Genomic DNA, 13148 nt, shown 5'->3' with positions numbered 1-13148 from the left:
ATGTTGTCTGTGCACTCAAGTGGAGTTCCATTCTTCTGCATGGATCACTTTTAGGATATTTCTCCTCCAATGGATGTATTGGACTTACCCCACCCCCAATCATGAGCAGCCAGCCAGGCAACACCGCACACAGCTTCAAACAAGATCCACACATCCCTGTTGAGTGCCCTTGCCTTAATATATACATGCAAAAAAACAAAAACATTAATGAAGCAGGAAATAAATCAAGTGTTTCAGCAAAACTGTCCGTCTCCCGGCTTGCCCCCAAAGGCAATAAAGAGACATTACTCTTGCTAGATTGTTTTATCTCTTATTTTTCAACTTTTTCCGCAGTAATCAAATTCACAGTATGAAAAATGTACACAGTGAACTTTTGATCCCCTCAATTTCTTGGATCTTGTTCTGCTCTCCCAACCCCTCGTCTTCACCTTCTCCTTTCCCAGACATATTGGCATGCCTCTGTGCTGCAGTCCCAGCAGAGCCCGGGGATGAATCATGTAGCTGTGAGCATGCAAGAGCGCAGTTTTATGATAAATATTGCAATTCATAAATCATTGTTTCTCCGAGGAGCAAAGAAAGCACGGGGATGGGGAGGGATGTAAAACTGTTGAGCGTCAGAGATCTAGAGTGAAAACAAGAGCGGGGTCATGCCCCCGGCGCATGAGTCTGACTGCTGGTGAGAGGGGGCTTGGGGTCGAGCGAGGGGAGACCACCAGGGAGTAGGAGGGGGGCTGTGGGGGTGCCGTACTCCAAGCAGGGTTCTGGGCCAGACTAGTAATATATCTGCTAACAGCATGGATATGCACTAATTGGAATACAACATACTTGTTAAACAACAAAGAAAGAATGATGTTATATAGGATTTATAAAATATAAAAGGGATCAGATTATAATGAAATATTATAAAAGATCAGAAGAATAAGATGGACTTCTAAACTCAAAAAATTGCAAGGCTATGAAACTTCACCTCAACATGATGAAAGTTATTACTCTGTATGAAGTCCATTAGGACAGTGATAAGAAAGAGCTCTTAAGGCAAATAGTCTCTTCATTTCTTTAGACTTTTCTCACCAGGCTTATTCCTCATTCAGGGTTGCCATCTAGTGGCTTTACACAGAACATGCATCTAACAGTTGCCAACGGCAAAGAACTACTTCAAAAGCAGACACTTTGATCAAACTGTTTTTTATTCATTTAATCCAATTAACAATCCAGCTCTTGGAGGGAAAATGTCATTGTCATAACTGTTGCCATAACTGTTCACTCATGCAGTGCCTCTAACTTGCATTACTGCATTCTACTCCATGTCCAAGTCCTTCATCTCCTCACCCCCCTCTCTCTTGACCCAGGGCAGGGGTAGGGGCACATAGGGGTCAAACGTCCAGCGCGGGTACACTCTCTTGTACAGGTTCATCAAGACGGTATCTTGAGAGCGCATCTGGCTGTCAAATACACACTTCATGTGTCCATGAGTTCCTGGAAAAATCAATCAAAAGCCACACAGAGGTGCAGATGAGCATACTAGGCTGTGTCAAAATGATTATATTGAAGAGAAGAAAAAACCCATTATAAAACACAGTCCCAACCAGCAAACAGAGAAACTGGCCCGTTTCCTTTCGGCTCCCATGTTAACCAACGTGACTGTTCACACCGGCAGCATCGCGTAGCGAAGCTCCACGGCCGGCTCACGCGCTGCAGCGGATAGTTTTCACTTCTGGTCTATTTTTGCGCGATCAAACGCAAGCAAATTTGCACACGTCGGACAGGGGAAAAGGGCATTTTTTCCTAAATAAAACCTATTTCTACATGGTGTTGGCCGTCCAGTTTGTATATAATGTAGACACAAACATATATTTGTCATTTCTCAAGTAGGTATCAATTAAGAATAGGCTTTCAAACTGATTTCCACATCTCTTTTTTCTGTCAAGTAAAGATTTGATTACAGTAGCAAAAATCTGTAATTGTATACTAGCCTACGTATTAGTTGTTTAGGATTCACACTTGCTTTGAGAATGTAGCCTGTAAGCTTTCGATGCAAAATAAAGCACCTTTGAATTGAAATGAGAGCGAGAGAGAGAGGAGCTGGGGGTGGGGTGACCAAACACACGAGAGAGAGACAGAGAGAGACCAACCCCAACTACACTAGTGACATTTGAAGATGATCGACGACATCAAGTTAATCCTCGAAGTGGAAAAAATACAGGGAGTTGTAGGCTATGATCCCCCGCACATGCTCTACAAAGACACCAACAAAAAATATGAAGCTTTGGGATGTCATTACGAAGGCCATTGGAGAGCCAGGTATATTCTATTTCTATCCACTGTCAACAAGTCGCAACACAAGTTCAGTTCAGAATCTCTGAGGAGCACGGTGTGAGCATGGTGTGAACGACAACGCTCCTGTGTGCGCGTGTGAACGCTTCGCGCTCGCGCTGCGGAAAGCCTGTGTGAACATGGCGTTACTCCTTACCTAGCGCCTCTTTGATGTGTCCTCTCCGGCCCCACTTGGTCCTCAGCTCTACTGGCTTAAACCACAGGATGTCATCTGTGGCGGGGAGACCGGGGCACAGAGCACAGGGGTCAGTTAAACAGAATGGACCCCTGCCCAAACCTACGGGCCGCTCGCTTCTTTTCCTCTGCTGCGTTTGTGTCCCCGCCTCTCACCTCTGTTGAAGAACATGTATCTGACCACTGCCGAGCGGCGGTTGATCTTGAAGGGGTGTCCGCTCAGCACGAGCCTCTTCAGCACCACGCGCTGGGGGTCGCAGCTCAGCAGGCTGCCCGTGGCCACCAGGTCCTGCACACCTGGGGGGAGGGAGGACAGGAGGGTCTCCTCAGGCTCGAATACACTAGTAAGGCGTTTCTATGGAAGGGAATGCTTGACACAAATACACAACAGAGGCGAGTGGTAGCCGGGTGGGTGGCTCCTCCGGGCCCTTACCCTCCTCCCGTTGTTTGAAGAGCAGGACCCCGCCGGTGGGGAAGGTGATGGGGGCGTACACAGACACCACGGTGGGGGCATCAGGCTGCAGGAAACGCTCCATCTTGTGCTTGTCAGCTGGGGTGAGAGGGGGAGTGAGCGACACCGTCGACTTAGAACACCGCGTCTTCTATCAATAAGTGCCCATGTAATATAAGGCAGAAACATCATGGGAAATCTGTGGTCAGACGTTCCTACCTGAGGTGTGCTGAGAGAAGATGGGGGAGGCCCTGAACCTCCTGAAGCCACAGTGGAACACCAGCTCCTCTTTAGACTTGATGGGCTCCGTGTTGCTGGGGTGTCTCCTCACCAACATGTGCACCACTGACATCTGATGGTCGAGAAGAGGACAGGCGACATTGTAGAGCGGGCGATGAGAAACCTGTTCTGTGAGATGCTGTACTAAAGGTGTAGCAGAAAATATGAACCCTAGTCCACTCTTATCATTGGGGCACAACGGATAAGGACTTTCCAATGAGCCTCTTTCAGACTTTCCATACAGCACCTTTTGTTCGTGTGGCAGCAGGGAGACCAGCACCAGAGGCCTGCCTGCCTGAACGCTCTCCATCACCGAGGGAGGTACGTCCACAATGTGGAGGGTCACATACCAGCCCACCTAAAGAGACAGGGAGAGGGGGGGGGGAGTGGGGATGGGTGTGGGAGATGCGTGTAAGGTAGGGGTGTCACGATTTCGATCCTCCCAGTATTTTTTCTTCTCCCTCTCAGATAAAATAATAGTAATAAAATTGCTAGCTTTAACTTATAGCTAATGTTAGCTAGCTGTTTCGCTTCATTACAGGATTTCCGCAGGGACTGGGGACTGCAGTCCTAGCCTAGTCGCTGGGACCGCAGTCCCAGCAAGCAGGCTAGAGTAGACTCCTTGTTAGCTACCGTTAGCTGTGTTGAAGATAATTTCTTAGCTGCATGAGGCACTGGCATAATTCAAAAGGTTTAGTACTGGCTAAACATTAGCTAGCCTAGCCAATGTTAGAGTTGTCTACAGCTAGAGATGGCATGTGAAGCTGAAGTGAAAGCTAACGTTTCTTTCGCCCTGGAGTGGGGAACTTTGTTGGAACGTCTTTACAAATTAAGATAGCCTCGATAGCCTAACAATGGCACAAACATATGTGCTGTTTTTATTTTTATAAAATCAAAAATCTAATTGAAAAGTGACCTTAAATCGAAAGTCAAATTGAATTGTGGATTTGAGAATCGTGACACCCCTAGTGTGAGGCACAAATACGACGGGGCCAGGACACACCACGACACACCACAAAGACTGCATGAATGAAAGTGCACAGGATATACTGTACTATAAACCCACTGCATGTTTCCAATGAATGTAACACCATGGTAGATGGTACCCATTCTTCGTAGACAACCTGTACACACTTAAGAGATGCCGATCAACATGTGTCAGTCCCCAGCTGTTTCTGGTTGATCTTCAGACCGTATCCAAGCCTCTTTTTTTTTTTAGGGCCGACTGGTCGATTATTTGGTTGAAATGCTCGCCTGACCAAGATTCTATTGGTCGAGCAATTGCAAAGATTATACTTTGTTAGACAAAAAATACATAACACTAATAAAATAGATGGGCAAAACAGGGGCGTTTTGAGCTACCTAAAGACAGAACATAACTTTTTAAGTTTTCTAATTATATGGTTTATATGAAGACATCAGGTCAAACATCCCAGTTTTCATTACTTTTTGTGTGGGCCATAATTTCATTGCAGAAGGCACAAGCCCCATTTTCATTACATTTTCATAACTGACGTGACAGAAAGAAGAAGCCCAGATGAATCCCACAATGTCAAAGAAAAAGTCTGTAGTACATTCTTACAGGTTGAAAATACTATATAATGATGTTATAATTTCTTTTCATCTTAATGTTGTTTGTGTTGCTTTTTATTCAACTACATTTTGCAACATTGGGGTGACTGCAGAGCGCATCGGATTACATTATCGCATACATGTGCTGTGCGCTATTTTTATTTGCATTACCTAGGTCTATTATAGGCCAACAATAAAGATAATGATACAATAAAATTATGTAATGGCAGTGCATGCAATTTAATGTATTTAAATTAGGGCGATTAATCTAGAAACTAACACATTAACGCAAATTAATCAAATGACCAAAATGTACCACAACTTCCTCCTGTCATTCCAAACGCGAGTGTTTACCTGGCTGAAAGGCATGTGAAACCCTGATAAATCTGCATTTCACATGCAGTAATTCAGCCAGGTAAACACTCATGTAAACACTCATGTCCTAATCAAATTGGCAAATACCATAAAGAATAACTTAGACCAAACAACACATTACTTGTTAGTTACTAATGAATATTAAAGAATAATCGTCCGACAACTTCTTTTTTTTATTTTTTTTATCCAAAATCAACCAAAATCGATTGATCAGGAAAAAATGATGCGTCAGTCGACCAAGATTTTCCTAAAGCTGAGGATGCACTACAAGATATTATGCCCGATTTTATACACGATTCACAATCCTGCCGAGTCTGTCCTAGTCGGCAGCAGTCCGCACTAGTTGGGGGTGGTCGGGAGTGGCAATTTGGCACAGAAATCTTTAAGTGTATGAGGGGTACAGATTTAAATCGGCAAGTGTATGATGAGAACAGACTTCATCCGATCCGAGTCGGAGCAAATCAAACATGTTTGATATGTTTGAGCAGATTCTGGACGCAATCGTGTAGTGTAAACTCGTCACCACCCAGTCCAGTCGTTAAATGTGCGATACCCAGTTTTTCAGTTGTCATACAAAAATCATCAGAAGCCAGTCGTCTAGTGTATACTCTGTCATTTCATGATCTGTTAAGAGGCTTAAGACAGCCATACTTTTTTTTTACACACACATACGCACACACACGCACACACACAAAACCCGTACCATGGCTCCTTCTTCCTCCTGGGCAGCCTCGGCCAGCACGCGACGGCGTGTGCGCTCAAAGCTCTGGAACTGGAAGATGCGGGAGTAGTCAGGGGGCAGGTTCTCCATGGGGTCCCAGGGGGAGGAGCGGAAACTCTTCAGACCCCGGTAGCGCTGGAACCTGGGGACAGGAGGAGCAGTGAGGGACGGCCCACGCGTAGCCAGTAGGACTCATACCGGGCCAGTCATTCACAGCAGAAGAGCAAGACAGCCCCCTACCTGGTTTTCGCCGATTTGTCTAGGGGCGTGTCCACTTCATCAGGAAACATCTCATTGGCCCGAGCTTCGCGATAGCGCTTCAGCCCCTCCCCCTCCTCCGCCTCGTCCATGTGCTCATCGTAATGCTGGTCGGCTCCGACGCGCCCTGTGGTGCTCAGCTCTTCCTCCTCCTCCTCTTCATCGGAGGCACAGCCTGAGCCAGCATCCTACAGCACACAGGAGTCAGACAGGCCTGTTTCTATGAAACGCAATCATACATTACAGGTAATTGTGAATTTCAGGCATGTGCCTTCAATGCTGTATGCATATACATCGCCTTGCTCTTTGATGGTCTGACCAATGCATACATCTGAACTGTTTGTGAACTTAATTTCCCATGATTGGGCAGTGTTTTTCTAGGGAAGCAAATCATCAAAGAAGCTAAACACCGTCGTTGTCACAGGACAGTCATCACAGTGAGAACAAGATGCATGTGGGGGAATCCAAGCAGCATGGGGTGGACTCACAACCTCTTGAACAATCCAAGCTGTAATAATAATTATAATTATAATCCGCAATGCCATTTCCCCTATTGTTAACGTCTCATACAGAATCCTGTGTGCTAACCCCAACATCAAACGCATGCTAATTACGATTTAAGAAAATAAATGGAACTGAACCCTTTCCACGTGAAGAATTTCCCCCTCTCTTTCAAGCGTGGCTGTTATAAATAAATGGCCGTCCCCTGCCCTTGTCCAGACAGGAAGCCTTGTCCAAAGAACAGGAAGACGGGAGGCTTCTCTCGGGACCCCGGGTCCAAACACTATTGTTGCAGCGAGTAGCCTGGCACTACGGCCCAGAGGCAGACGCTGAGAAAACAAACAGCACCACTCCGCCTTAGTCGCACTAACCACAGGTCACGTATGCACTCCTCTGTCCTGCCCCACGCCCACACCGCCCACACCACCAGCATAGTGGACCAACACCACCCTCTCCAGTAATGGCTGCCCTGCGTCAGCCGCCCCTCCCTCCTTCCTCATGTCACTTGCCTCAAGGAGACAGACCCACCCTGTCGAAGACCTACTTCTCCTTGGGTTAACCCTACCCTCAAGTGGTTCCGCCGTTTCCATGGCAATAAAGAGAGGGTAAATAAACACGCGCTGACCTTACAATGCACCTGTTGCCGCGGGACAGGAAGTTGCCGGCATTAAGGCTACGTGCCAGGAAAAGGCGTGCATTAATGCATTGGGTCGTTTGAGGTTCGGGGTCTGGGGGTTCACCTGAGAATCATCCTCCTCCTCCTCTTCGCCATCCATGGCCTCGTCAATCATCCCGTCATCTTCATCATCCTCGTCATAACTCTCTTTGTCCTCCCCGCCATCCTCCTCGTCCACAATCCAGGTGGCCTGATAGTCCGATGTCCCTTTAGGAACCTTCATCACGCGCTTGTTCTTTCTGGCCTCTGACAAACAGAAGGGGAGGAACAGACTATCATTAAGATTACATTACAGATTTGACTTCATGGTTTACCCAGCCGGCATTTCTACTCTATATAAACCACTGTACCTTCAGCCTCCAGCAGCTCTGTGTCTGTGGGCCAGGTCTGCTCTCCGTCCATGGGGTCCACCTCTGCCTCTGCGTGCAGGCTCTCCCTACGCGACGGGTCTGCCTTCATCAGCACGCGAACCGAGGCCACTTCATCATCACCCCCATCCTGGGGATCACACAGAGGAGGCAAACCTCAATTAGGGTGGAGAGGATTACCCTGATTCATACTCATACACAAACGCATCAGACTTTGAAAGATACAAAAAGTTTACGACAAACTCAGCGAGACCCACCTGCATGTCTGCATCTCCTCCCTTGCCGGGCTTGGCTGGTCTGGGCGTGGCGACGTTGAGGGAGAGGGGGTCTACGGGGGCGTCGATTTGGCTAAGCTGGAAGTCCCCGTGCCCGGAGATGTGTACCAGACGGTCCACTTGCAGGGGGCGACCACGGACATACCCAGAGACACGCAGGGTCCCCAGGCCCGTGGGAGCGCCTCCTGCCTCAGAGGTGTGTGGGGTGTAGGTGACCTGCTGGGCCATGAGGTGGGGGCGTCGGGAGCGGAAGCCTAACTTCCTTTGTTTCTGAGCGCCAAGGTGCCTGAGCAGCAGGGCGGCCTCCTGCTCCGAGTCCAGGGAGAAGAGGCGCGCCCCGGGGAAGCGGTTCTCGGCTATCTTGGACAGGGCCCGCCTCGACTCCACTCGCCTCTTCACAGCCAGGTCTGACGCCCCCTGGCACACCAGAGCTGGGGACCGGACAGATGGGACAGAGAACGGTGGAGTCAGAGCAGGAATCAGCATGAAACGTATGAATTTGATGACCTGAAATGGATCAGTGACCCAAGGAAATGCAACAAAGCAGCAGAGCATGAATGCAACCCAGCGCAGTGTGTGTGTTTGTGTGTGGGCGTGTGTGTTTGAACGTTCTCTGCATGGCATCTCACCATGGCTTGGAAGACCCTGGGCAAACAGACAGGAGAGGCAGTAGTCCCCATAGCTGTCCCAGCCATCCTTGGAGTCCATCACAAACACCAGGCTGTCGGAAACTTTCACCACATCTAGCAGAGAGTGCATGTCCGCTAGGAGGAAGGAGAGAGGAGAAAAGAGGCGTTAGGGTGTGGATTTTTTTCCCACCGACTAATAAACCCATGACATCGGTATTACTGGTAACACCGTCTACAAGAGAGCGCTTACTTTAATCTTATACCTTAATCTTTAAAGGTAACCTTTGCCTTATGTTGAACAGCACTGTTGTGTATTTGAATTTGCCGTTGTATGCCTCCATGGCTTGCCTGCAAATGCGCGATCACAGTATGTAAGACATAAATGTTACACTCGGTGCCTGTGCTTCTTTATAATCAGAATTTGTTTTTCACCATGTAGGTTTTCAACATAGCCTACTAGGAATATGCACCATGCCCGAAGCAAATTCCTAGTATGTTGAAAGTTGACTAAATGGCAATAAATAAATTCTGATTATAAAGAAGCACAGGACCGTGTGTAACGTTTCTTACCTTAATGTGATCATGCATTTGCAGGAAAGCCGTGTGGCATACAACACCAAATTGCCTTCACAAATCTGTTGTTATGAACGGGACGCTGCTAGGCTGCTAGAATAGGCAAGTGAATAGGCTGCTAGAATAACCTAGCGAGCTAGCTTATGGCAAAGGCCTCTCCTTGGTGTATAGGTTAGCTGCTAACATTAGTTAGCTAGCCACGAGAGGCTATAACCTCCCCCTACTCTCATGTGAATTGAAACTGAAATCTGATTCCTCTAGGCTCCAGTCTGTGCTGCGTGCGCACGCAGAGAGGCAGATCACAGACACTTGTTTGAGTTGGGCGCTGATATGCAAAAATTACGTAAATAGGTAAAATGATGGTGGGGGAGAAAAACAACAGTGTGGCGGTGTTAATGACTCAGTGAATACATGCGTATGCCCAAACAGCAAGTAACACCGGTAGCACCAACAACCGCGGGAAGCCTAGTTCACACTCAGCGCTGGTGTCTGCGTCCATTAATGTCTCTGTACCAACTGTGCATGGATAAGAGAGCTTGACATATCAATGCTTGCATAACTACAAAGTAATCAATCAATCAATCAATCAACCAATATAGTGAACAATACTCATCCGTCACATTTCAGTTACATCAATAAGTTAGCTACCTGTGTTCGGGCGGAGAAAGGTGAACCTCTGTTTGAAGCGAGGCAGGAGCAGGCTAAAGCTGTCACTTATGCCACTGACACACTGCTCCTCCCGCACAAGACCTCCGGCGCCTTCCCCTCGTAGCAGCTTTGTGACAGCCCCGGCATCAACGGCAGCGTGCAGGGCCACTACAGCCACCGTGTGAGGGGGGCCGTCCCGGCTGCCCAGACGACGCTTCTCCGTCAAGACCTGGACAGGAGAGACATATCACAAGCAATTACACATATATGGCATATCCCATCAAGTCACACCATTCTAAACAGCTAAAAACTTACCAGATCCTTCTTATTCCTTCGCAGCTGGGTGGCTCTGTGTCTTTTGTCCATTTTCCTTTGCTCTTTCCTCAGTTTCTTGGTTAGTATCGTCACTCCCACTCTGCCTGGAAGGAAGTGACATCATGCTACAGTGAAAGTCGGTAGGTAGCTAAACACGCAGTCGATTTGAGGCGCTTGACTGACTACGTTATAAGTAAATTAGCAAACAGTCAGCTAGTAATGACATTTTCAACTGACAGATAACTACTGTATTCTTTGCGGCTGTGATCATTACTTTTCCATTAGTTAAACTAACTTAGCATATGGTTAGTCAATTGATTGCGCACACGTGTTCGGGTTTGCATTCCTTGTGTGTTGACCTAACGTTAGCCACCACGTTGTCAGTGATGACTCAGAAATGACCATGGCTTACCTTTGTTCTCCCTCTCGATCTCACCCTTTGTCCGATGCTTGCCATGTTTATGAACTTTGTTTTTCTGTTTAAATACCCCGGCCCTATGACCCTGCTGTTGTTCCCCACGAGCAGACATCTTCTCAGATGTGTCCTCTTGAAGAAACTGGCTTCCGTTAGCCTTCTTCTTCTCTTTAATGGTGGATCGCAAACCAACGTGTACAGGTGCATAGCGCCACCTACTGACAGGGTGTAACATCAGTAGCCTTCATTACAATAATTTCAAAATAAAGGTCACGAACGACATTTTATTTGTGTGGACAGTGAACACATTTGGGCGCACCTGAGCATTTAATTGTAGATGGTAGCCTACCCATATAAAGTTTTATTTTAGAAGGTAAGAAGGGGTAGATTCAAGCTTCAAGATTTCTTTATCTGTCACATGTAACATACGTGTACAGCCACTGTGAAATGTTGCTGCCGACTCAAAGAATATGCTCAATAACAGATCGACTCAAATTACAAATTTGCAAGTTACAAATTTACAAACCACACAATAAGGACCATTTCTATACAGTATACAATAAGGGGTCAGGAAGACAGATATCAGTCTGAATGGATTATGTACATGCTATATATGGATATGAATAAATAAATAAAACCTGGGGGTGGGCAAGGGTGAGTTATTTACATGCTATAGCTATAATAAATAATCCCGGGGGGAGGTATATAGACATTTGCATGTAGTTATGTTATGTGCAGTAGATATACTATACACTATGCTAGATTGAGTCATGCAGGTGCCGGATACTGTAGCTTGCAGGAAGAAGCGCTTCCTGAGCCTCTCCGTGCTCGCCATGTGAGTACAGTATCTCTTCCCTGACTGTAGCAGAGAGAACAGACCATTTCCTGGGTGGCTGGGGTCTTTCAGGACCCTGTTGGCCTTGGTCTTGCATCTTCTGTTGTAGATGTCCTAGAGGTGGGGGAGTGGCTCCCCTATGGTATGTTCACTGACTGTACCACTCTCTGTAGGGCCTTGCAATCCTGAGAGCTGCTGTTCCCAGTCAGGATGCTCTCAACTATGCATGAGTAGAAGCTCCGTCAAATCTGGTGGGATGCTCTGAATTTCCTCAGTTGTCTGAGGTGTACAGTCCCTGGCGTGCTTTCCTCACCACAGTGTCTATGTGTGTTGAAAATGTCAGGTCCTTGGTGATCTGGACGCCAAGGTACTTGAAACTGTCCACTCTCTCTACAAGGGTCCCAACTCCCGTTGATGATTAAAGGGGTGTTCCTCTCCTGCTTCCTCCCAAAGTCCACCAGCATCTCCTTTGTCTTTATGATGTTCAGGTGGAGATTGTTTTCCAGAAACAACTGGGTCAGGAGTCTCGCCTCCTCCAGGTAGGCCCGCTTAATATTGTTTTTGATCAGGCCGATCATTGCTGTGTCGTTGGCAAACTTGATGAGTCATGCGTGTACAGGGAGTACAGTAGTGGGGACAGAACACAGCCCTGGGGGGCTCCCGTGTTAAGGGTGAGGGAGGATGAGGAGTGGTTGCCTACCTTCACCACCTGGGGTCTGTCTGACAGGAAGTCCAGGATCCACTTGCAGAGGGCATTGTTTTGCTCCAGGGCCCTGAGCTTGGTGTCGAGTCGGGTGGGGTTATAGTGTTGAAAGCTGAACTGTAGTCAATGAACAGCAGTGTCACAACCTGACACATTCCCCTTGCTCTTGTCTAGGTGGGATAGATTAGTGTGGAGGATGTGAGTTATCGCATCCTCGGTGGATCTGTTGGGTTTGTATGTGAACTGTAGAGGGTCTAGGGTGCTGGGCAGTGAGGAGCAGATGTGTTCCTTGTCCAACTCCTCAAAACACTTCATCATCACAGAGGTGAAAGCGTTTGTGTAGTAGACTATGGCAGAATAGTCTGAGACAGCTGAAGAAATTCAACATGCCAAAGCCTATGATGGTACTCTTCTACACCTCCATCATCGAGTCCATCCTCACGTCCTCCATCACAATCTGGTTCTCCACCGCAACAGAGAAAGACAGGGTAGACTGCAGAGCATCATCTGCTCCGCTGAGAGGTTGTAGACTGCCATCCCTACAGGACCTGCACACCTCCAGGACCCTAAAACGGACCAGAAAGATTGTGTCTGACCCCTCCCATCCCAATCACGGTCTCTTTGAACCACTCCCCTTTGGCAGGAGACTGCGGTCTTTCCCACCAGACAAGGCTCATGTCCCTCCACGACACCCACCCCACTGACTCCCCTATTTCACTTGCACAGGACCTCCGATTGTTCCACATACCTTAACAGCACACACTGTAACCTAGGCCTACATAAAACATTGCATCTATTACACTACACTCTGAGTGCACACACTGTAGGCTACACTTAGCACTCTATTATGTAGGCTATATATTATGTAAATAGCATTTGTGCCTCCCTTTTTAATATCGTATTTTGTATTTGCACCGTCATGTCTTTGCACTGTCCTGTCCTGCACCCTGTCCTATGTCGTCTGCAACAGCGTGTGCCATTACCCTAGTCAAATTCCTAGTATGTGTGAATCTTATACATGGCTAATAAACGGAACTTGAATCTTG

The 13148-nt window shown here is 47.4% G+C and overlaps 1 protein-coding gene across 1 annotated transcript; it reads right to left on the bottom strand.

The window, feature by feature from the left end:
- Window positions 1–1217: 1217 nt before the first annotated feature.
- On the bottom strand, window positions 1218–10679 carry tsr1 (TSR1 ribosome maturation factor; the record flags this gene model as incomplete). Its single annotated transcript, XM_084448780.1, has 15 exons — window positions 1218–1476; window positions 2471–2545; window positions 2665–2805; window positions 2942–3058; window positions 3179–3311; window positions 3486–3596; window positions 5889–6048; window positions 6147–6352; window positions 7406–7587; window positions 7692–7839; window positions 7967–8415; window positions 8614–8748; window positions 9835–10063; window positions 10150–10253; window positions 10562–10679. 15 exons carry the CDS (start codon window positions 10677–10679, stop codon window positions 1298–1300), a joined length of 2487 nt encoding a protein of 828 aa, XP_084304906.1. The 3' UTR covers window positions 1218–1297.
- Window positions 10680–13148: the final 2469 nt, after the last annotated feature.

The sequence above is a fragment of the Borostomias antarcticus genome (genome assembly GCF_949987555.1).
Source record: "Borostomias antarcticus genome assembly, chromosome: 1".
NCBI lineage: Eukaryota > Metazoa > Chordata > Actinopteri > Stomiiformes > Stomiidae > Borostomias > Borostomias antarcticus.
The sequence above is the reverse complement of the archived record's forward strand: the minus strand, read 5'-3'. Positions and strand labels throughout refer to the sequence as shown.